At 37.5% G+C, this 26,003-nt stretch overlaps 3 protein-coding genes and 1 long non-coding RNA gene across 4 annotated transcripts; all 4 read left to right on the top strand.

Annotated features, from left to right (window-relative positions):
- The first annotated feature begins 1,073 nt into the window (after positions 1–1,073).
- LOC146731636 (uncharacterized) lies at positions 1,074–7,397 on the top strand. Its single transcript, XM_085492783.1, has 2 exons — positions 1,074–4,633; positions 4,742–7,397. Exon 2 carries the CDS (start codon positions 4,949–4,951, stop codon positions 6,779–6,781), a length of 1,833 nt encoding a protein of 610 aa, XP_085348909.1. The 5' UTR covers positions 1,074–4,633; positions 4,742–4,948; the 3' UTR covers positions 6,782–7,397.
- Positions 7,398–9,255: 1,858 nt separating this feature from the next.
- LOC146731635 (uncharacterized) lies at positions 9,256–12,231 on the top strand. Its single transcript, XM_085492667.1, has 2 exons — positions 9,256–9,467; positions 9,576–12,231. Exon 2 carries the CDS (start codon positions 9,783–9,785, stop codon positions 11,613–11,615), a length of 1,833 nt encoding a protein of 610 aa, XP_085348793.1. The 5' UTR covers positions 9,256–9,467; positions 9,576–9,782; the 3' UTR covers positions 11,616–12,231.
- A 1,842-nt stretch (positions 12,232–14,073) lies between these two features.
- On the top strand, positions 14,074–15,001 carry LOC146731634 (uncharacterized). The gene is made up of 2 exons (XR_014926967.1): positions 14,074–14,301; positions 14,410–15,001. It is a non-coding gene; the product is annotated as an uncharacterized LOC146731634 (long non-coding RNA).
- Positions 15,002–19,021: 4,020 nt separating this feature from the next.
- Positions 19,022–22,597, top strand: LOC146731633 (uncharacterized). The gene is made up of 2 exons (XM_085493107.1): positions 19,022–19,135; positions 19,244–22,597. The coding sequence occupies exon 2, from the start codon at positions 19,451–19,453 to the stop codon at positions 21,281–21,283; it is 1,833 nt and encodes a 610-aa protein (XP_085349233.1). The 5' UTR covers positions 19,022–19,135; positions 19,244–19,450; the 3' UTR covers positions 21,284–22,597.
- Positions 22,598–26,003: the final 3,406 nt, after the last annotated feature.

Raw genomic sequence — 26,003 nt, 5'->3', positions numbered from 1 at the left:
GAGATTAAGTTCTGCGCCCCAATTATGGAGTATTGTTTGAACGGGTAGCAAACATCGATAACAGCCTAACGTACTGGCATCATACGTTCGCAATACCTTATTTAGATATTCCTATGATGAGTGTGAATGAGTCATTATGTTCGAACGAAACAGTTCACCTCATTCCGAAGTTTTGTGAGGAATACGGGGAAACTTTGAAGTTAGTCGAACAACAGAATAAGTTCTATATGTATCATATTTCGAGAGATGAACGAGCAATTCGTGTGTTATTTCCAAAGATAGAGAAAAAGAATTTGGGAATTGAACGGCAGAAAAGGGGATTATTAGACTTTGTAGGGAAGGTATCGAAATCTTTATTCGGAACGGCCACGTCGAACGACGTAAATATTTTGAGACGGCATGTAGCGGCATTGGAAAGTTCCACCGAGGTTATGACAGATCAAATTGTTGCGTACGAAGATGATTTAAACTCATATGTTTTCACAACGAATAAAAGAATAGGGATTGCTCTGAATGGGATTAAGGAAAATCATGAGGCCATTTATTCGATCGTATCTGATTTATCGCAATGGAGAAAGCGCTTGAACAGAATGGAACTAAATCAAGAGGCGTTAGAAAAAGAATTAAATTATGAACGGCGATCCACACATTTAATGTTTCGATATGCTATTCAACGCCTACAAGCGTTACAGTTACTTGAAAGGGAGACACAACGTAGGGTGGGTTCGATTGACGTGTTATTACAAGAAAGGTTACCTTTGCAGTTGGTAGGACCGAGAGTGTTAGGGGATGCTTTAAGGGCAGTGCGAAAGAAGCTACGAAAGAAATATCCTAATTTTGATATAGCATACACGAATTTGAATTATTATTACCATAATGCGAGAGTGACATTTCGGCATACAGACAATAATGTGTACATAAAGGTTGGAATCCCCATTACTATAAAAAACGACATATTCGAAGTGTATAAAGTGATAGTCATGCCTATGCCCCTCCCTTATGATTTAGGTGATAAACCTCAGCATTTCGACAATAATACAGCAAAGAACGGGTGCACGAAGGTAACGTCAGTTGCAGAGTATTTTGGGGTTAATGAAGATGAAACTTACTACATTGAAATGAGTGCAGACCAAATTTCGTCTTGTACTGGTCTGACAGTAAAAGATTGTCCCTCTGTGATTACCATGATAAATATGCGTAAGTCGTCGTGTACGAAGGCCTTGTTCTATGATAATAAAGAGGAAATTCATAACACATGTAAAATAGATTTAATACTCAACCCAGTATACGACCCTAAGATTCTCGAAATCGGACAGGGGAATATTTTGGTAAATAGCAATGATACTAAATGGTTAATAGCATGCGGGGTTAAAAGCCCTGAGCCTATTGAAGGTTGTACAATGTGTATAATTAAATTGCCCTGTGGATGCGCTATAAATTCCGACAATCTCTATATATCGCCATTGTTAACCAGTTGCACAGAAGACGAGGCCCCCACGTTTCTACATCCGGTAAATTTGCCATTTTTAATACCCTTTTATGACCCAGATGATTTGACAGAAATTACGGGGGAATCGATGTATGAAAACCCGTGGCGAGTACAACTCCCTAACATCACCATTAACAGAGGGAATTTCGAGGAAATTGTACGTTCTGATGCACGTTTGGTGGTAGATTTAAACAGAACGGCAGATTTATTAGGGAAAAATAAACCAATTTATTATTCTAAAGTAGACAAATTATTTAGCGACATTACGGATGAAACCCCTGCCTTACCGTTTTTGGAAGTCAAAACTATTACTATAATGGAAACCATTCTGGCTATTATAAGCACAGGGTCACTGATTTTGTCAGTATATACAGTTTGTAAGGTGAGAACTTTGAGCATATTGATTGCATCCCTTCCCAGGGTCCGGGCTAAAACGTTATATTTGCCAGTTCCATGATCCAACTTCGAAATGAAACGTTAATTCTGATTTTAATGTGTTCAGGATTCTTATTAATATTGGCGGTTATTCGATTGTGCAAGTGTTATCGTAATCGCTCTATAATGTATCGTGCACCTAAATTGCCCCGTACTAAGTTAATTTTAGAGATATCCAATGACAAGCTGTATGTCTTGGTAAATGTTATGACCCTGTACGTGTCTCCGAGCCATTTGGCCTTTGCAAAGCGACCCGTGATCGAGAATTTAACAGTTGAACGTGGTATAATTTCGTCCGTGTTGAATATCGAATGGGGTGATTTAAAATACAAATTTCATGGTGTAGAACGTGTAATTCCTTTGCCCAAAGCCGTTAAGATACCAAAGTGGAAAGATAGTAAGTGTGTGGCTGTGGAAGAGGTAGGGAATCATTATAGATTATTGGTGGGTCTATCTGAAGTATATACCGAGATTCCCAGGGATATTACTAGTATGCAGTAGATAGGGAACCCAATACTGAATAATTGGGATAGCAAGTGAAGTGCTGGCACCTCTCCTTGATAGAGTAGGATATTCGAAAATATAACCAATGTATTTAACCTCATAATCTTTTTATTTAAATATATATAACTATTGTATTTTAGAATCATAACAGTAGTGTTTAAATTTATAGCTTTTTATTTGAAATTATAATTACCATATGTAATCATTGTATTTACTCATTTGAAACTATGTATTTTGTTATATTAGAGTGTATTTTACTTGCTTAACGATTGTTGATGTATTTGACGTGTGAAATATAAATGTGATGACATCCTTAGTATTGGAACGGTATGTTCGGAGAACATGCAGAATGTAAAACAGGGGGTTGTATCATGATTTATATTTCAGTCAGTTTGACAGTGGTTGCCATGACATATACTGATAAAGGTTAATGACAAGACCAGATGGCGAGCTGGTCGAAATCAACCAAAAACATCTTATAACTCTGCAGTTTTTAAGATACAGGACAGTAGCTGTAATTCTAAACCAATGTTGTTTGCGATTTTAAACTAAGGTAGTATCTTGGTGGAATGTTAGTGCGAGATTATTATCCCATCAATATTAGTTAGTGTTGACAATGTATAGAAATGTTTTCTCTAGACAGCTCGACGAGTAATTAATTGATTATGATGTGTAAAACTTTCATGTGATTGGTTGTTTGTTGGAAGGCAAGGCCTTGGAGTCTCTTATACTGATTGTAATTGGTTAAGGGGTGACAAGAAATAAAGATGGATTTAATGCTGTCTCGGGTGAAAACCAGGGACTTGGCAGAGAATCGTTTTGGGAACATGAACGAAGCTTGTGTGTGTCTTTTGTTAGCCTAGCGTGGAAACGACCGAATCCCGGTTACCTAAGTGAAAGGTTTTTAACCATCAAAAATACCTATCACACGTGGTGGATAACCCTTGGGCATTGTGTTCAACACAAAAATCATCCTGTGAAGAAAAGTGAAATGACGAAGAGGTGTCTTTCTTGTGAACCGAACTAACAGCTCCATGGCAGAGACGACTCAGAAACCGCGCTCGACGACTAACACCGTTACCAGTATGGCACCGATGTACAACGCTGAAGAGATGAAGATTTCAGAACCCCTTCGGAAGGACCAGTACCGGATAGGACTGTATAATTAAGAATTGAGCGACATTAAAGACAAGAAGATGACAAAGAACGACCCGGACTAACGCGACGACAAGAGAAGAAGACGCTATATAGACTTTGAATTAGAACTTTAGCTATCTGTGTATTGCTTAGAGAACTGCTCGCTGGACACTGTAACTGACACTGTGTAACTCAAGGACGTTGAACTCTTTTCCAGAACCCTAACCCTATTGCTCAGTAATGTAATGTATTGCTTGCTTTTTCTATCTTTTTTCTTACCGTTTTTTGTTTTTGTTTGTTGTGATATTGAATTGTATGTATGCCCAGAGACACAGAGATGAATAGTAAGAATAGCGGATATTTTGGTATCGAAAAGATTATTAAGGGTAGGCTAAGGAACGGTAGAAAAGAGTATCTTATTAAATGGGTGGGGTACCCAAAAGATCAAAATTCTTGGGAATGTTATGAGAATTTAAACGAACAGGCGAGATTATTTTTAGAAGACCATCCGATACCCCTTATGGGATCGACAAGAGCGAATAAAAGAAGGCGGGAAAAGTTGATTAATGGTTTAGAAGTACTGTAGAATACTTTATTTTCGCTTGGAATTTATTTTCGCTATTTTCGCTGAAAGGATGATTCTGTGAAAATAAAATCCAGCGAATATACATTTTTCCTATATTTTACATTACTCTCATCAAAAATCAGTGAAAATAAATTCCAATCAAAACGACCAAAAGCCTTTTTGAGCGAAAATTAATTTTAGCGAAAATAAAGTATTTCACAGTATATTAAAAAGAGATTAGTGTGTGACAAGACGAGTGTTATTTAGACCCTGGGACGCACATCATCCATTACTAACGATAATACTTAACGAATTCATTCATACGAGATCATTTCTCAAGGAGCGTGGAAAGAATCCATGATAAAGCCTAAGTTTAAATTACATGGAGGTGTTATGTCCGCACTATAGCTACGTACGGGTTTGGTGTTGGGGGTCACACTTTCATGAAGACGCCGGGCGGTGACGCCATGGACAATTTGATGAGAACATAGGAAACGCTTTAGGTGGGTACTTAATTCTACCATTCGACCACGCAAATTGAGAATTGGCCACGAATTTTTCATTTATCATGTGTCATACCCCTTTCTTTTCATTTCATTACTAATTTATAGTGCGTCTCCCGAGAAATTGATGTCAAGATGAGAATAGCGTTGATATTTATTAGTGTATTACTTGTCGTACGATGGAAACCGTCTGTGCAGATGAGAGATTAAGTTCTGCGCCCCAATTATGGAGTATTGTTTGAACGGGTAGCAAACATCGATAACAGCCTAACGTACTGGCATCATACGTTCGCAATACCTTATTTAGATATTCCTATGATGAGTGTGAATGAGTCATTATGTTCGAACGAAACAGTTCACCTCATTCCGAAGTTTTGTGAGGAATACGGGGAAACTTTGAAGTTAGTCGAACAACAGAATAAGTTCTATATGTATCATATTTCGAGAGATGAACGAGCGATTCGTGTGTTATTTCCAAAGATAGAGAAAAAGAATTTGGGAAATGAACGGCAGAAAAGGGGATTATTAGACTTTGTAGGGAAGGTATCGAAATCTTTATTCGGAAGGGCCACGTCGAACGACGTAAATATTTTGAGACGGCATGTAGCGGCATTGGAAAGTTCCACCGAGGTTATGACAGATCAAATTGTTGCGTACGAAGATGATTTAAACTCATATGTTTTCACAACGAATAAAAGAATAGGGATTGCTCTGAATGGGGTTAAGGAAAATCATGAGGCCATTTATTCGATCGTATCTGATTTATCGCAATGGAGAAAGCGCTTGAACAGAATGGAACTAAATCAAGAGGCGTTAGAAAAAGAATTAAATTATGAACGGCGATCCACACATTTAATGTTTCGATATGCTATTCAACGCCTACAAGCGTTACAGTTACTTGAAAGGGAGACACAACGTAGGGTGGGTTCGATTGACGTGTTATTACAAGAAAGGTTACCTTTGCAGTTGGTAGGACCGAGAGTGTTAGGGGATGCTTTAAGGGCAGTGCGAAAGAAGCTACGAAAGAAATATCCTAATTTTGATATAGCATACACGAATTTGAATTATTATTACCATAATGCGAGAGTGACATTTCGGCATACAGACAATAATGTGTACATAAAGGTTGGAATCCCCATTACTATAAAAAACGACATATTCGAAGTGTATAAAGTGATAGTCATGCCTATGCCCCTCCCTTATGATTTAGGTGATAAACCTCAGCATTTCGACAATAATACAGCAAAGAACGGGCGCACGAAGGTAACGTCAGTTGCAGAGTATTTTGGGGTTAATGAAGATGAAACTTACTACATTGAAATGAGTGCAGACCAAATTTCGTCTTGTACTGGTCTGACAGTAAAAGATTGTCCCTCTGTGATTACCATGATAAATATGCGTAAGTCGTCGTGTACGAAGGCCTTGTTCTATGATAATAAAGAGGAAATTCATAACACATGTAAAATAGATTTAATACTCAACCCAGTATACGACCCTAAGATTCTCGAAATCGGACAGGGGAATATTTTGGTAAATAGCAATGATACTAAATGGTTAATAGCATGCGGGGTTAAAAGCCCTGAGCCTATTGAAGGTTGTACAATGTGTATAATTAAATTGCCCTGTGGATGCGCTATAAATTCCGACAATCTCTATATATCGCCATTGTTAACCAGTTGCACAGAAGACGAGGCCCCCACGTTTCTACATCCGGTAAATTTGCCATTTTTAATACCCTTTTATGACCCAGATGATTTGACAGAAATTACGGGGGAATCGATGTATGAAAACCCGTGGCGAGTACAACTCCCTAACATCACCATTAACAGAGGGAATTTCGAGGAAATTGTACGTTCTGATGCACGTTTGGTGGTAGATTTAAACAGAACGGCAGATTTATTAGGGAAAAATAAACCAATTTATTATTCTAAAGTAGACAAATTATTTAGCGACATTACGGATGAAACCCCTGCCTTACCGTTTTTGGAAGTCAAAACTATTACTATAATGGAAACCATTCTGGCTATTATAAGCACAGGGTCACTGATTTTGTCAGTATATACAGTTTGTAAGGTGAGAACTTTGAGCATATTGATTGCATCCCTTCCCAGGGTCCGGGCTAAAACGTTATATTTGCCAGTTCCATGATCCAACTTCGAAATGAAACGTTAATTCTGATTTTAATGTGTTCAGGATTCTTATTAATATTGGCGGTTATTCGATTGTGCAAGTGTTATCGTAATCGCTCTATAATGTATCGTGCACCTAAATTGCCCCGTACTAAGTTAATTTTAGAGATATCCAATGACAAGCTGTATGTCTTGGTAAATGTTATGACCCTGTACGTGTCTCCGAGCCATTTGGCCTTTGCAAAGCGACCCGTGATCGAGAATTTAACAGTTGAACGTGGTATAATTTCGTCCGTGTTGAATATCGAATGGGGTGATTTAAAATACAAATTTCATGGTGTAGAACGTGTAATTCCTTTGCCCAAAGCCGTTAAGATACCAAAGTGGAAAGATAGTAAGTGTGTGGCTGTGGAAGAGGTAGGGAATCATTATAGATTATTGGTGGGTCTATCTGAAGTATATACCGAGATTCCCAGGGATATTACTAGTATGCAGTAGATAGGGAACCCAATACTGAATAATTGGGATAGCAAGTGAAGTGCTGGCACCTCTCCTTGATAGAGTAGGATATTCGAAAATATAACCAATGTATTTAACCTCATAATCTTTTTATTTAAATATATATAACTATTGTATTTTAGAATCATAACAGTAGTGTTTAAATTTATAGCTTTATATTTGAAATTATAATTACCATATGTAATCATTGTATTTACTCATTTGAAACTATGTATTTTGTTATATTAGAGTGTATTTTACTTGCTTAACGGTTGTTGATGTATTTGACGTGTGAAATATAAATGTGATGACATCCTTAGTATTGGAACGGTATGTTCGGAGAACATGCAGAATGTAAAACAGGGGGTTGTATCATGATTTATATTTCAGTCAGTTTGACAGTGGTTGCCATGACATATACTGATAAAGGTTAATGACAAGACCAGATGGCGAGCTGGTCGAAATCAACCAAAAACATCTTATAACTCTGCAGTTTTTAAGATACAGGACAGTAGCTGTAATTCTAAACCAATGTTGTTTGCGATTTTAAACTAAGGTAGTATCTTGGTGGAATGTTAGTGCGAGATTATTACCCCATCAATATTAGTTAGTGTTGACAATGTATAGAAATGTTTTCTCTAGACAGCTCGACGAGTAATTAATTGATTATGATGTGTAAAACTTTCATGTGATTGGTTGTTTGTTGGAAGGCAAGGCCTTGGAGTCTCTTATACTGATTGTAATTGGTTAAGGGGTGACAAGAAATAAAGATGGATTTAATGCTGTCTCGGGTGAAAACCAGGGACTTGGCAGAGAATCGTTTTGGGAACATGAACGAAGCTTGTGTGTGTCTTTTGTTAGCCTAGCGTGGAAACGACCGAATCCCGGTTACCTAAGTGAAAGGTTTTTAACCATCAAAAATACCTATCACACGTGGTGGATAACCCTTGGGCATTGTGTTCAACACAAAAATCATCCTGTGAAGAAAAGTGAAATGACGAAGAGGTGTCTTTCTTGTGAACCGAACTAACAGCTCCATGGCAGAGACGACTCAGAAACCGCGCTCGACGACTAACACCGTTACCAGTATGGCACCGATGTACAACGCTGAAGAGATGAAGATTTCAGAACCCCTTCGGAAGGACCAGTACCGGATAGGACTGTATAATTAAGAATTGAGCGACATTAAAGACAAGAAGATGACAAAGAACGACCCGGACTAACGCGACGACAAGAGAAGAAGACGCTATATAGACTTTGAATTAGAACTTTAGCTATCTGTGTATTGCTTAGAGAACTGCTCGCTGGACACTGTAACTGACACTGTGTAACTCAAGGACGTTGAACTCTTTTCCAGAACCCTAACCCTATTGCTCAGTAATGTAATGTATTGCTTGCTTTTTCTATCTTTTTTCTTACCGTTTTTTTTTTTGTTTGTTGTGATATTGAATTGTATGTATGCCCAGAGACACAGAGATGAATAGTAAGAATAGCGGATATTTTGGTATCGAAAAGATTATTAAGGGTAGGCTAAGGAACGGTAGAAAAGAGTATCTTATTAAATGGGTGGGGTACCCAAAAGATCAAAATTCTTGGGAATGTTATGAGAATTTAAACGAACAGGCGAGATTATTTTTAGAAGACCATCCGATACCCCTTATGGGATCGACAAGAGCGAATAAAAGAAGGCGGGAAAAGTTGATTAATGGTTTAGAAGTACTGTAGAATACTTTATTTTCGCTTGGAATTTATTTTCGCTATTTTCGCTGAAAGGATGATTCTGTGAAAATAAAATCCAGCGAATATACATTTTTCCTATATTTTACATTACTCTCATCAAAAATCAGTGAAAATAAATTCCAATCAAAACGATCAAAAGCCTTTTTGAGCGAAAATTAATTTTAGCGAAAATAAAGTATTTCACAGTATATTAAAAAGAGATTAGTGTGTGACAAGACGAGTGTTATTTAGACCCTGGGACGCACATCATCCATTACTAACGATAATACTTAACGAATTCATTCATACGAGATCATTTCTCAAGGAGCGTGGAAAGAATCCATGATAAAGCCTAAGTTTAAATTACATGGAGGTGTTATGTCCGCACTATAGCTACGTACGGGTTTGGTGTTGGGGGTCACACTTTCATGAAGACGCCGGGCGGTGACGCCATGGACAATTTGATGAGAACATAGGAAACGCTTTAGGTGGGTACTTAATTCTACCATTCGACCACGCAAATTGAGAATTGGCCACGAATTTTTCATTTATCATGTGTCATACCCCTTTCTTTTCATTTCATTACTAATTTATAGTGCGTCTCCCGAGAAATTGATGTCAAGATGAGAATAGCGTTGATATTTATTAGTGTATTACTTGTCGTACGATGGAAACCGTCTGTGCAGATGAGAGATTAAGTTCTGCGCCCCAATTATGGAGTATTGTTTGAACGGGTAGCAAACATCGATAACAGCCTAACGTACTGGCATCATACGTTCGCAATACCTTATTTAGATATTCCTATGATGAGTGTGAATGAGTCATTATGTTCGAACGAAACAGTTCACCTCATTCCGAAGTTTTGTGAGGAATACGGGGAAACTTTGAAGTTAGTCGAACAACAGAATAAGTTCTATATGTATCATATTTCGAGAGATGAACGAGCGATTCGTGTGTTATTTCCAAAGATAGAGAAAAAGAATTTGGGAAATGAACGGCAGAAAAGGGGATTATTAGACTTTGTAGGGAAGGTATCGAAATCTTTATTCGGAAGGGCCACGTCGAACGACGTAAATATTTTGAGACGGCATGTAGCGGCATTGGAAAGTTCCACCGAGGTTATGACAGATCAAATTGTTGCGTACGAAGATGATTTAAACTCATATGTTTTCACAACGAATAAAAGAATAGGGATTGCTCTGAATGGGGTTAAGGAAAATCATGAGGCCATTTATTCGATCGTATCTGATTTATCGCAATGGAGAAAGCGCTTGAACAGAATGGAACTAAATCAAGAGGCGTTAGAAAAAGAATTAAATTATGAACGGCGATCCACACATTTAATGTTTCGATATGCTATTCAACGCCTACAAGCGTTACAGTTACTTGAAAGGGAGACACAACGTAGGGTGGGTTCGATTGACGTGTTATTACAAGAAAGGTTACCTTTGCAGTTGGTAGGACCGAGAGTGTTAGGGGATGCTTTAAGGGCAGTGCGAAAGAAGCTACGAAAGAAATATCCTAATTTTGATATAGCATACACGAATTTGAATTATTATTACCATAATGCGAGAGTGACATTTCGGCATACAGACAATAATGTGTACATAAAGGTTGGAATCCCCATTACTATAAAAAACGACATATTCGAAGTGTATAAAGTGATAGTCATGCCTATGCCCCTCCCTTATGATTTAGGTGATAAACCTCAGCATTTCGACAATAATACAGCAAAGAACGGGCGCACGAAGGTAACGTCAGTTGCAGAGTATTTTGGGGTTAATGAAGATGAAACTTACTACATTGAAATGAGTGCAGACCAAATTTCGTCTTGTACTGGTCTGACAGTAAAAGATTGTCCCTCTGTGATTACCATGATAAATATGCGTAAGTCGTCGTGTACGAAGGCCTTGTTCTATGATAATAAAGAGGAAATTCATAACACATGTAAAATAGATTTAATACTCAACCCAGTATACGACCCTAAGATTCTCGAAATCGGACAGGGGAATATTTTGGTAAATAGCAATGATACTAAATGGTTAATAGCATGCGGGGTTAAAAGCCCTGAGCCTATTGAAGGTTGTACAATGTGTATAATTAAATTGCCCTGTGGATGCGCTATAAATTCCGACAATCTCTATATATCGCCATTGTTAACCAGTTGCACAGAAGACGAGGCCCCCACGTTTCTACATCCGGTAAATTTGCCATTTTTAATACCCTTTTATGACCCAGATGATTTGACAGAAATTACGGGGGAATCGATGTATGAAAACCCGTGGCGAGTACAACTCCCTAACATCACCATTAACAGAGGGAATTTCGAGGAAATTGTACGTTCTGATGCACGTTTGGTGGTAGATTTAAACAGAACGGCAGATTTATTAGGGAAAAATAAACCAATTTATTATTCTAAAGTAGACAAATTATTTAGCGACATTACGGATGAAACCCCTGCCTTACCGTTTTTGGAAGTCAAAACTATTACTATAATGGAAACCATTCTGGCTATTATAAGCACAGGGTCACTGATTTTGTCAGTATATACAGTTTGTAAGGTGAGAACTTTGAGCATATTGATTGCATCCCTTCCCAGGGTCCGGGCTAAAACGTTATATTTGCCAGTTCCATGATCCAACTTCGAAATGAAACGTTAATTCTGATTTTAATGTGTTCAGGATTCTTATTAATATTGGCGGTTATTCGATTGTGCAAGTGTTATCGTAATCGCTCTATAATGTATCGTGCACCTAAATTGCCCCGTACTAAGTTAATTTTAGAGATATCCAATGACAAGCTGTATGTCTTGGTAAATGTTATGACCCTGTACGTGTCTCCGAGCCATTTGGCCTTTGCAAAGCGACCCGTGATCGAGAATTTAACAGTTGAACGTGGTATAATTTCGTCCGTGTTGAATATCGAATGGGGTGATTTAAAATACAAATTTCATGGTGTAGAACGTGTAATTCCTTTGCCCAAAGCCGTTAAGATACCAAAGTGGAAAGATAGTAAGTGTGTGGCTGTGGAAGAGGTAGGGAATCATTATAGATTATTGGTGGGTCTATCTGAAGTATATACCGAGATTCCCAGGGATATTACTAGTATGCAGTAGATAGGGAACCCAATACTGAATAATTGGGATAGCAAGTGAAGTGCTGGCACCTCTCCTTGATAGAGTAGGATATTCGAAAATATAACCAATGTATTTAACCTCATAATCTTTTTATTTAAATATATATAACTATTGTATTTTAGAATCATAACAGTAGTGTTTAAATTTATAGCTTTATATTTGAAATTATAATTACCATATGTAATCATTGTATTTACTCATTTGAAACTATGTATTTTGTTATATTAGAGTGTATTTTACTTGCTTAACGGTTGTTGATGTATTTGACGTGTGAAATATAAATGTGATGACATCCTTAGTATTGGAACGGTATGTTCGGAGAACATGCAGAATGTAAAACAGGGGGTTGTATCATGATTTATATTTCAGTCAGTTTGACAGTGGTTGCCATGACATATACTGATAAAGGTTAATGACAAGACCAGATGGCGAGCTGGTCGAAATCAACCAAAAACATCTTATAACTCTGCAGTTTTTAAGATACAGGACAGTAGCTGTAATTCTAAACCAATGTTGTTTGCGATTTTAAACTAAGGTAGTATCTTGGTGGAATGTTAGTGCGAGATTATTACCCCATCAATATTAGTTAGTGTTGACAATGTATAGAAATGTTTTCTCTAGACAGCTCGACGAGTAATTAATTGATTATGATGTGTAAAACTTTCATGTGATTGGTTGTTTGTTGGAAGGCAAGGCCTTGGAGTCTCTTATACTGATTGTAATTGGTTAAGGGGTGACAAGAAATAAAGATGGATTTAATGCTGTCTCGGGTGAAAACCAGGGACTTGGCAGAGAATCGTTTTGGGAACATGAACGAAGCTTGTGTGTGTCTTTTGTTAGCCTAGCGTGGAAACGACCGAATCCCGGTTACCTAAGTGAAAGGTTTTTAACCATCAAAAATACCTATCACACGTGGTGGATAACCCTTGGGCATTGTGTTCAACACAAAAATCATCCTGTGAAGAAAAGTGAAATGACGAAGAGGTGTCTTTCTTGTGAACCGAACTAACAGCTCCATGGCAGAGACGACTCAGAAACCGCGCTCGACGACTAACACCGTTACCAGTATGGCACCGATGTACAACGCTGAAGAGATGAAGATTTCAGAACCCCTTCGGAAGGACCAGTACCGGATAGGACTGTATAATTAAGAATTGAGCGACATTAAAGACAAGAAGATGACAAAGAACGACCCGGACTAACGCGACGACAAGAGAAGAAGACGCTATATAGACTTTGAATTAGAACTTTAGCTATCTGTGTATTGCTTAGAGAACTGCTCGCTGGACACTGTAACTGACACTGTGTAACTCAAGGACGTTGAACTCTTTTCCAGAACCCTAACCCTATTGCTCAGTAATGTAATGTATTGCTTGCTTTTTCTATCTTTTTTCTTACCGTTTTTTTTTTTGTTTGTTGTGATATTGAATTGTATGTATGCCCAGAGACACAGAGATGAATAGTAAGAATAGCGGATATTTTGGTATCGAAAAGATTATTAAGGGTAGGCTAAGGAACGGTAGAAAAGAGTATCTTATTAAATGGGTGGGGTACCCAAAAGATCAAAATTCTTGGGAATGTTATGAGAATTTAAACGAACAGGCGAGATTATTTTTAGAAGACCATCCGATACCCCTTATGGGATCGACAAGAGCGAATAAAAGAAGGCGGGAAAAGTTGATTAATGGTTTAGAAGTACTGTAGAATACTTTATTTTCGCTTGGAATTTATTTTCGCTATTTTCGCTGAAAGGATGATTCTGTGAAAATAAAATCCAGCGAATATACATTTTTCCTATATTTTACATTACTCTCATCAAAAATCAGTGAAAATAAATTCCAATCAAAACGATCAAAAGCCTTTTTGAGCGAAAATTAATTTTAGCGAAAATAAAGTATTTCACAGTATATTAAAAAGAGATTAGTGTGTGACAAGACGAGTGTTATTTAGACCCTGGGACGCACATCATCCATTACTAACGATAATACTTAACGAATTCATTCATACGAGATCATTTCTCAAGGAGCGTGGAAAGAATCCATGATAAAGCCTAAGTTTAAATTACATGGAGGTGTTATGTCCGCACTATAGCTACGTACGGGTTTGGTGTTGGGGGTCACACTTTCATGAAGACGCCGGGCGGTGACGCCATGGACAATTTGATGAGAACATAGGAAACGCTTTAGGTGGGTACTTAATTCTACCATTCGACCACGCAAATTGAGAATTGGCCACGAATTTTTCATTTATCATGTGTCATACCCCTTTCTTTTCATTTCATTACTAATTTATAGTGCGTCTCCCGAGAAATTGATGTCAAGATGAGAATAGCGTTGATATTTATTAGTGTATTACTTGTCGTACGATGGAAACCGTCTGTGCAGATGAGAGATTAAGTTCTGCGCCCCAATTATGGAGTATTGTTTGAACGGGTAGCAAACATCGATAACAGCCTAACGTACTGGCATCATACGTTCGCAATACCTTATTTAGATATTCCTATGATGAGTGTGAATGAGTCATTATGTTCGAACGAAACAGTTCACCTCATTCCGAAGTTTTGTGAGGAATACGGGGAAACTTTGAAGTTAGTCGAACAACAGAATAAGTTCTATATGTATCATATTTCGAGAGATGAACGAGCGATTCGTGTGTTATTTCCAAAGATAGAGAAAAAGAATTTGGGAAATGAACGGCAGAAAAGGGGATTATTAGACTTTGTAGGGAAGGTATCGAAATCTTTATTCGGAAGGGCCACGTCGAACGACGTAAATATTTTGAGACGGCATGTAGCGGCATTGGAAAGTTCCACCGAGGTTATGACAGATCAAATTGTTGCGTACGAAGATGATTTAAACTCATATGTTTTCACAACGAATAAAAGAATAGGGAATGCTCTGAATGGGATTAAGGAAAATCATGAGGCCATTTATTCGATCGTATCTGATTTATCGCAATGGAGAAAGCGCTTGAACAGAATGGAACTAAATCAAGAGGCGTTAGAAAAAGAATTAAATTATGAACGGCGATCCACACATTTAATGTTTCGATATGCTATTCAACGCCTACAAGCGTTACAGTTACTTGAAAGGGAGACACAACGTAGGGTGGGTTCGATTGACGTGTTATTACAAGAAAGGTTACCTTTGCAGTTGGTAGGACCGAGAGTGTTAGGGGATGCTTTAAGGGCAGTGCGAAAGAAGCTACGAAAGAAATATCCTAATTTTGATATAGCATACACGAATTTGAATTATTATTACCATAATGCGAGAGTGACATTTCGGCATACAGACAATAATGTGTACATAAAGGTTGGAATCCCCATTACTATAAAAAACGACATATTCGAAGTGTATAAAGTGATAGTCATGCCTATGCCCCTCCCTTATGATTTAGGTGATAAACCTCAGCATTTCGACAATAATACAGCAAAGAACGGGCGCACGAAGGTAAAGTCAGTTGCAGAGTATTTTGGGGTTAATGAAGATGAAACTTACTACATTGAAATGAGTGCAGACCAAATTTCGTCTTGTACTGGTCTGACAGTAAAAGATTGTCCCTCTGTGATTACCATGATAAATATGCGTAAGTCGTCGTGTACGAAGGCCTTGTTCTATGATAATAAAGAGGAAATTCATAACACATGTAAAATAGATTTAATACTCAACCCAGTATACGACCCTAAGATTCTCGAAATCGGACAGGGGAATATTTTGGTAAATAGCAATGATACTAAATGGTTAATAGCATGCGGGGTTAAAAGCCCTGAGCCTATTGAAGGTTGTACAATGTGTATAATTAAATTGCCCTGTGGATGCGCTATAAATTCCGACAATCTCTATATATCGCCATTGTTAACCAGTTGCACAGAAGACGAGGCCCCCACGTTTCTACATCCGGTAAATTTGCCATTTTTAATACCCTTTTATGACCCAGATGATTTGACAGAAATTACGGGGGAATCGATGTATGAAAACCCGTGGCGAGTACAACTCCCTAACATCACCATTAACAGAGGGAATTTCGAGGAAATTGTACGTTCTGATGCACGTTTGGTGGTAGATTTAAACAGAACGGCAGATTCATTAGGGAAAAATAAACCAATTTATTATTCTAAAGTAGACAAATTATTTAGCGACATTACGGATGAAACCCCTGCCTTACCGTTTTTGGAAGTCAAAACTATTACTATAATGGAAACCATTCTGGCTATTATAAGCACAGGGTCACTGATTTTGTCAGTATATACAGTTTGTAAGGTGAGAACTTTGAGCATATTGATTGCATCCCTTCCCAGGGTCCGGGCTAAAACGTTATACTTGCCAGTTCCATGATCCAACTTCGAAATGAAACGTTAATTCTGATTTTAATGTGTTCAGGATTCTTATTAATATTGGCGGTTATTCGATTGTGCAAGTGTTATCGTAATCGCTCTATAATGTATCGTGCACCTAAATTGCCCCGTACTAAGTTAATTTTAGAGATATCCAATGACAAGCTGTATGTCTTGGTAAATGTTATGACCCTGTACGTGTCTCCGAGCCATTTGGCCTTTGCAAAGCGACCCGTGATCGAGAATTTAACAGTTGAACGTGGTATAATTTCGTCCGTGTTGAATATCGAATGGGGTGATTTAAAATACAAATTTCATGGTGTAGAACGTGTAATTCCTTTGCCCAAAGCCGTTAAGATACCAAAGTGGAAAGATAGTAAGTGTGTGGCTGTGGAAGAGGTAGGGAATCATTATAGATTATTGGTGGGTCTATCTGAAGTATATACCGAGATTCCCAGGGATATTACTAGTATGCAGTAGATAGGGAACCCAATACTGAATAATTGGGATAGCAAGTGAAGTGCTGGCACCTCTCCTTGATAGAGTAGGATATTCGAAAATATAACCAATGTATTTAACCTCATAATCTTTTTATTTAAATATATATAACTATTGTATTTTAGAATCATAACAGTAGTGTTTAAATTTATAGCTTTTTATTTGAAATTATAATTACCATATGTAATCATTGTATTTACTCATTTGAAACTATGTATTTTGTTATATTAGAGTGTATTTTACTTGCTTAACGATTGTTGATGTATTTGACGTGTGAAATATAAATGTGATGACATCCTTAGTATTGGAACGGTATGTTCGGAGAACATGCAGAATGTAAAACAGGGGGTTGTATCATGATTTATATTTCAGTCAGTTTGACAGTGGTTGCCATGACATATACTGATAAAGGTTAATGACAAGACCAGATGGCGAGCTGGTCGAAATCAACCAAAAACATCTTATAACTCTGCAGTTTTTAAGATACAGGACAGTAGCTGTAATTCTAAACCAATGTTGTTTGCGATTTTAAACTAAGGTAGTATCTTGGTGGAATGTTAGTGCGAGATTATTACCCCATCAATATTAGTTAGTGTTGACAATGTATAGAAATGTTTTCTCTAGACAGCTCGACGAGTAATTAATTGATTATGATGTGTAAAACTTTCATGTGATTGGTTGTTTGTTGGAAGGCAAGGCCTTGGAGTCTCTTATACTGATTGTAATTGGTTAAGGGGTGACAAGAAATAAAGATGGATTTAATGCTGTCTCGGGTGAAAACCAGGGACTTGGCAGAGAATCGTTTTGGGAACATGAACGAAGCTTGTGTGTGTCTTTTGTTAGCCTAGCGTGGAAACGACCGAATCCCGGTTACCTAAGTGAAAGGTTTTTAACCATCAAAAATACCTATCACACGTGGTGGATAACCCTTGGGCATTGTGTTCAACACAAAAATCATCCTGTGAAGAAAAGTGAAATGACGAAGAGGTGTCTTTCTTGTGAACCGAACTAACAGCTCCATGGCAGAGACGACTCAGAAACCGCGCTCGACGACTAACACCGTTACCAGTATGGCACCGATGTACAACGCTGAAGAGATGAAGATTTCAGAACCCCTTCGGAAGGACCAGTACCGGATAGGACTGTATAATTAAGAATTGAGCGACATTAAAGACAAGAAGATGACAAAGAACGACCCGGACTAACGCGACGACAAGAGAAGAAGACGCTATATAGACTTTGAATTAGAACTTTAGCTATCTGTGTATTGCTTAGAGAACTGCTCGCTGGACACTGTAACTGACACTGTGTAACTCAAGGACGTTGAACTCTTTTCCAGAACCCTAACCCTATTGCTCAGTAATGTAATGTATTGCTTGCTTTTTCTATCTTTTTTCTTACCGTTTTTTTTTTTGTTTGTTGTGATATTGAATTGTATGTATGCCCAGAGACACAGAGATGAATAGTAAGAATAGCGGATATTTTGGTATCGAAAAGATTATTAAGGGTAGGCTAAGGAACGGTAGAAAAGAGTATCTTATTAAATGGGTGGGGTACCCAAAAGATCAAAATTCTTGGGAATGTTATGAGAATTTAAACGAACAGGCGAGATTATTTTTAGAAGACCATCCGATACCCCTTATGGGATCGACAAGAGCGAATAAAAGAAGGCGGGAAAAGTTGATTAATGGTTTAGAAGTACTGTAGAATACTTTATTTTCGCTTGGAATTTATTTTCGCTATTTTCGCTGAAAGGATGATTCTGTGAAAATAAAATCCAGCGAATATACATTTTTCCTATATTTTACATTACTCTCATCAAAAATCAGTGAAAATAAATTCCAATCAAAACGACCAAAAGCCTTTTTGAGCGAAAATTAATTTTAGCGAAAATAAAGTATTTCACAGTATATTAAAAAGAGATTAGTGTGTGACAAGACGAGTGTTATTTAGACCCTGGGACGCACATCATCCATTACTAACGATAATACTTAACGAATTCATTCATACAAGATCATTTCTCAAGGAGCGTGGAAAGAATCCATGATAAAGCCTAAGTTTAAATTACATGGAGGTGTTATGTCCGCACTATAGCTACGTACGGGTTTGGTGTTGGGGGTCACACTTTCATGAAGACGCCGGGCGGTGACGCCATGGACAATTTGATGAGAACATAGGAAACGCTTTAGGTGGGTACTTAATTCTACCATTCGACCACGCAAATTGAGAATTGGCCACGAATTTTTCATTTATCATGTGTCATACCCCTTTCTTTTCATTTCATTACTAATTTATAGTGCGTCTCCCGAGAAATTGATGTCAAGATGAGAATAGCGTTGATATTTATTAGTGTATTACTTGTCGTACGATGGAAACCGTCTGTGCAGATGAGAGATTAAGTTCTGCGCCCCAATTATGGAGTATTGTTTGAACGGGTAGCAAACATCGATAACAGCCTAACGTACTGGCATCATACGTTCGCAATACCTTATTTAGATATTCCTATGATGAGTGTGAATGAGTCATTATGTTCGAACGAAACAGTTCACCTCATTCCGAAGTTTTGTGAGGAATACGGGGAAACTTTGAAGTTAGTCGAACAACAGAATAAGTTCTATATGTATCATATTTCGAGAGATGAACGAGCGATTCGTGTGTTATTTCCAAAGATAGAGAAAAAGAATTTGGGAAATGAACGGCAGAAAAGGGGATTATTAGACTTTGTAGGGAAGGTATCGAAATCTTTATTCGGAAGGGCCACGTCGAACGACGTAAATATTTTGAGACGGCATGTAGCGGCATTGGAAAGTTCCACCGAGGTTATGACAGATCAAATTGTTGCGTACGAAGATGATTTAAACTCATATGTTTTCACAACGAATAAAAGAATAGGGAATGCTCTGAATGGGATTAAGGAAAATCATGAGGCCATTTATTCGATCGTATCTGATTTATCGCAATGGAGAAAGCGCTTGAACAGAATGGAACTAAATCAAGAGGCGTTAGAAAAAGAATTAAATTATGAACGGCGATCCACACATTTAATGTTTCGATATGCTATTCAACGCCTACAAGCGTTACAGTTACTTGAAAGGGAGACACAACGTAGGGTGGGTTCGATTGACGTGTTATTACAAGAAAGGTTACCTTTGCAGTTGGTAGGACCGAGAGTGTTAGGGGATGCTTTAAGGGCAGTGCGAAAGAAGCTACGAAAGAAATATCCTAATTTTGATATAGCATACACGAATTTGAATTATTATTACCATAATGCGAGAGTGACATTTCGGCATACAGACAATAATGTGTACATAAAGGTTGGAATCCCCATTACTATAAAAAACGACATATTCGAAGTGTATAAAGTGATAGTCATGCCTATGCCCCTCCCTTATGATTTAGGTGATAAACCTCAGCATTTCGACAATAATACAGCAAAGAACGGGCGCACGAAGGTAACGTCAGTTGCAGAGTATTTTGGGGTTAATGAAGATGAAACTTACTACATTGAAATGAGTGCAGACCAAATTTCGTCTTGTACTGGTCTGACAGTAAAAGATTGTCCCTCTGTGATTACCATGATAAATATGCGTAAGTCGTCGTGTACGAAGGCCTTGTTCTATGATAATAAAGAGGAAATTCATAACACATGTAAAATAGATTTAATACTCAACCCAGTATACGACCCTAAGATTCTCGAAATCGGACAGGGGAATATTTTGGTAAATAGCAATGATACTAAATGGTTAATAGCATGCGGGGTTAAAAGCCCTGAGCCTATTGAAGGTTGTACAATGTGTATAATTAAATTGCCCTGTGGATGCGCTATAAATTCCGACAATCTCTATATATCGCCATTGTTAACCAGTTGCACAGAAGACGAGGCCCCCACGTTTCTACATCCGGTAAATTTGCCATTTTTAATACCCTTTTATGACCCAGATGATTTGACAGAAATTACGGGGGAATCGATGTATGAAAACCCGTGGCGAGTACAACTCCCTAACATCACCATTAACAGAGGGAATTTCGAGGAAATTGTACGTTCTGATGCACGTTTGGTGGTAGATTTAAACAGAACGGCAGATTTATTAGGGAAAAATAAACCAATTTATTATTCTAAAGTAGACAAATTATTTAGCGACATTACGGATGAAACCCCTGCCTTACCGTTTTTGGAAGTCAAAACTATTACTATAATGGAAACCATTCTGGCTATTATAAGCACAGGGTCACTGATTTTGTCAGTATATACAGTTTGTAAGGTGAGAACTTTGAGCATATTGATTGCATCCCTTCCCAGGGTCCGGGCTAAAACGTTATATTTGCCAGTTCCATGATCCAACTTCGAAATGAAACGTTAATTCTGATTTTAATGTGTTCAGGATTCTTATTAATATTGGCGGTTATTCGATTGTGCAAGTGTTATCGTAATCGCTCTATAATGTATCGTGCACCTAAATTGCCCCGTACTAAGTTAATTTTAGAGATATCCAATGACAAGCTGTATGTCTTGGTAAATGTTATGACCCTGTACGTGTCTCCGAGCCATTTGGCCTTTGCAAAGCGACCCGTGATCGAGAATTTAACAGTTGAACGTGGTATAATTTCGTCCGTGTTGAATATCGAATGGGGTGATTTAAAATACAAATTTCATGGTGTAGAACGTGTAATTCCTTTGCCCAAAGCCGTTAAGATACCAAAGTGGAAAGATAGTAAGTGTGTGGCTGTGGAAGAGGTAGGGAATCATTATAGATTATTGGTGGGTCTATCTGAAGTATATACCGAGATTCCCAGGGATATTACTAGTATGCAGTAGATAGGGAACCCAATACTGAATAATTGGGATAGCAAGTGAAGTGCTGGCACCTCTCCTTGATAGAGTAGGATATTCGAAAATATAACCAATGTATTTAACCTCATAATCTTTTTATTTAAATATATATAACTATTGTATTTTAGAATCATAACAGTAGTGTTTAAATTTATAGCTTTTTATTTGAAATTATAATTACCATATGTAATCATTGTATTTACTCATTTGAAACTATGTATTTTGTTATATTAGAGTGTATTTTACTTGCTTAACGATTGTTGATGTATTTGACGTGTGAAATATAAATGTGATGACATCCTTAGTATTGGAACGGTATGTTCGGAGAACATGCAGAATGTAAAACAGGGGGTTGTATCATGATTTATATTTCAGTCAGTTTGACAGTGGTTGCCATGACATATACTGATAAAGGTTAATGACAAGACCAGATGGCGAGCTGGTCGAAATCAACCAAAAACATCTTATGACTCTGCAGTTTTTAAGATACAGGACAGTAGCTGTAATTCTAAACCAATGTTGTTTGCGATTTTAAACTAAGGTAGTATCTTGGTGGAATGTTAGTGCGAGATTATTACCCCATCAATATTAGTTAGTGTTGACAATGTATAGAAATGTTTTCTCTAGACAGCTTGACGAGTAATTAATTGATTATGATGTGTAAAACTTTCATGTGATTGGTTGTTTGTTGGAAGGCAAGGCCTTGGAGTCTCTTATACTGATTGTAATTGGTTAAGGGGTGACAAGAAATAAAGATGGATTTAATGCTGTCTCGGGTGAAAACCAGGGACTTGGCAGAGAATCGTTTTGGGAACATGAACGAAGCTTGTGTGTGTCTTTTGTTAGCCTAGCGTGGAAACGACCGAATCCCGGTTACCTAAGTGAAAGGTTTTTAACCATCAAAAATACCTATCACATTTATATGATTTTCTGATTACATCACTGGTAATTGCTTTCATTTTGTCTTGTTTGTTCCCTTTTTTTGGTAGCTTATTATGGTCCAGGTACTTATCCAACTCAGCTGCTGTCAATGTTTTTAGTGTCCCATTTAACACCAAAGAAATCCAGTCATAATCACTATGACTTTTTTCCTGCTTCTTTTTTTGTTGTTGTTTCTTTCTACCTTTTTCCCTAATGGTTTTCATTTGCTTTAGTGTGGTAAGGTGTTGTAAATAGTCTATGACATATTGCTCTTCCACTGCATACTTAGAGGAAAATTCTTTGATGCTCTTAGTGTTCTCCAAAGATAAAAGCCCATTTTTGAAATTCTGTGTGATGTTGAAACGCGGCTGCCAATCATCTGGCTGTTTTCTTTCACTATTACTATTCACACATGGGGTCTCATGCACGCTTAAGAAGTGGTACGGCCTCTCACTGTTTGGCACTGGTTGGGGAAAGTTACTCTGACTCATTTACCAGTTATGGAAGACACCTAAAACAGTGGGCTACTGAACAGACGGCTTACAATGACAGCATGGTGAGTGAACTGCAGTCAATCTACTGAGTTCATGGCAGATCTTGATAAAACACTGACATGGTTAAGAAATGTATTTCATGGAATGTCAGATGTAAGTAAAAGAAGAATAAGTAGAGAAAAGAAAACAGGAGAAAAGTGAAGAAGCGAAAACGAGATCGTTTTGCAAGAGTTACAGCTTTGTTACAAAGGATAACATCTACTGAGGTTGTACAAAGATGTTTCCCTGATGGTATACATGGTTCAGTAGATTTTGAAATCTCAGATCAAACTGAAGCCAATTTGTTGTCAAAGATGGATGCAGTATATTTGCAATACCTCATTCATCGCAATGTCTTCTGTGCTGCAGCTAAGCAGCAGATGATGAAGCTGTATGAAGAACTGAAGTTAAAATATGAGTGCCTGTCTGATAGTTCCAGTGAAGAGAGTTATGATGGTGAAAGTGGTTCTAATGATCCTGGTGATAGTGCCAATACTGACATTCTTTGCGATGAGGATAGAGATTGATAGGAATGGAGAGGATCAAAAATAGATGCCTAGGTTCAATATCTACAGTTCCTCAGAACGTTGTGTTTTATGAAAAAATATGAAAACTTTTTTTATATATATATTTTATTTATTTACATACAAAATATTACACTATATAAATATATTTTATCTTTATATTTTGTGTTATATTAGTGTTTGCTTTTCACAAACTTGTTTAAAAGGTTTGTTTTTCTTCATACAGTGGAAAGTGCAGTAAGTTTTTTTTATGCCATTTACAGAGGTTTATACTGTTGTTTACAAATGAAGTTTCATGTTTAATACTAATTTGATTAAGTTATTGTTGTGCAATAAAACAAACAATAACTCTTTCTCATTACAGTATGTTCATCACAGCAGCCGTCGTCTATACAATATATGTGAATAAACCCAGAAAATTATAACCCCCCCCCTTCTTCACTCTTGGAAAAATTGTTAGCCCCCTTTTCATATACAGAAAATGGAAAGCCCCCCCCCCCAGAATTGCCCCCCCCCCAGGCCAGATTAACTGGTGATTCCCTAAGGATTAAGATTACCTGATCTTGTGTAACTGTGCCCCCCCCCCTCCGTGATGGGAGTTAAGCCAAATGGCCTCAAATCCGGCCTTTTGATTCTTCGTCAAAAAAATCAAGCTTGCAGCGATGGGAAATGGTGGGAGTGTATAAATGTCCTGATTAGCTCATGGTAGCATCAACGCCATAATTTTGAATATGCAAAGACATTGGGTGATCTGTCATTCCAGGTTGGAGTACTAAAGTATCCTGGTATCTGCTACACTATTCGGCTGACATCAATGGATCATTCTGTGCTCCCTTAGGCTCATGTCGATTAGGTTTGACCACCACTTGAGGGATGTCTGTCCACAGCAGTAACCTGTATTGCTGACTTGGATATTACCAAATGAACCAAGCATAGTCTGATGGATGATTAAGGCCTCACATGGATAAAGTCATTCCCATGTGGTACTGTTGCCTCCTGAGAATCTACATCTTCAAACACTGCAATCTTTGTTTTTGAAGCGAGTTATTAAATTAGCATTATAAAAGCTCTATCATTCTGTTCAAATAGCTGAAACAAATTCCTGAAAATTTCGTTTGTCAATTACAGAATACATATTTTTGAGTAAGTTTTGCTTTCTATGCATTTTTTATGTATTGTTTTTGATTTGATAAGTTTGGACTAAACATTTTATTAGCTTCAGATCTTGATCAAAGTTTGGCACCCAATTCATAAGAGTGCTTATATTGATTTTCTAACACCTTGTTTTCTGTAAAGAATTTATTAGGTTTGCTAATGTTCATCAGATTGTGCAACAACTCTCTTTACGAGTTGGTTTTGAAACCCAGTCTAGTATTCCCATGGGATTTGGGAGATACATTACAAACTATATTATTACAAAATAAAAACAATTTTCCCTTAATATACCTTTCCCATCTTTGAAGATAAAAACCATATTTCTGATTACAAGAATGTTATAACTCCATCTAGAAATTCAACACATAACAGGCAGAGCAGGTCATTCATCTCAACTGGACTGCCAAAAATCATGACAGATTTAAACATTCTGACTACATGCCATATGCAGTATTACTGCTTAGTCAATATGTACACAAAGGTGCATTGAAACAACCACCATAGTGGGATTCATTTTTTTTTTTGAATTATGAACATTGGAGGGGAGAGAGCACCAAATAAAATCCGTATTCGATTCAGCATCCCCACACGCATTTTCTTTGGTAAACTAAAATTTCTCGTGTGGTGATGCCATTATACCATTTTAATAGAAGCCACTGCTTCTAATACAGAGTTCAGAGGATTGAAATTTCCTGTACATTACTAAATTTTAATGACCACAGCCTTTTAAGATTTGCATTCTTCATCTCTAGTACTTTTACACTACCGTAAAATCTGTATTAGAAGTCGCACCCATTTTCTTTCAACAATTGAGAACCAAAAATTCATCATTTCTCATATGTGTAGATGCTCTAATAGAAGCCACATCTCCTCTGCTGCATTGTACCATTTTAATAGAAGCCGCAGCTTTTAATACAGATTTTACAGTAATCTTGACCACTGTTAAGCTTGTTTCAGGCACAGTCACACTGAGAAAATTGTGGGAATATATACAGGAGTTTTCATAAGAAATCCAACAGTATTCCACTCAATTCAAAGCTACATTCAACATTGTGTCTGATTGGCTTTACATCCCCAACACCTACCAGTCAGA

Source organism: Saccoglossus kowalevskii, chromosome 18 (genome assembly GCF_978046115.1).
Source record: "Saccoglossus kowalevskii chromosome 18, keSacKowa6.1, whole genome shotgun sequence".
NCBI classification, from domain to species: Eukaryota; Metazoa; Hemichordata; class Enteropneusta; family Harrimaniidae; genus Saccoglossus; species Saccoglossus kowalevskii.
Note: the sequence above shows the minus strand (reverse complement) of the source record. Positions and strands in the feature narration are given on the sequence as shown.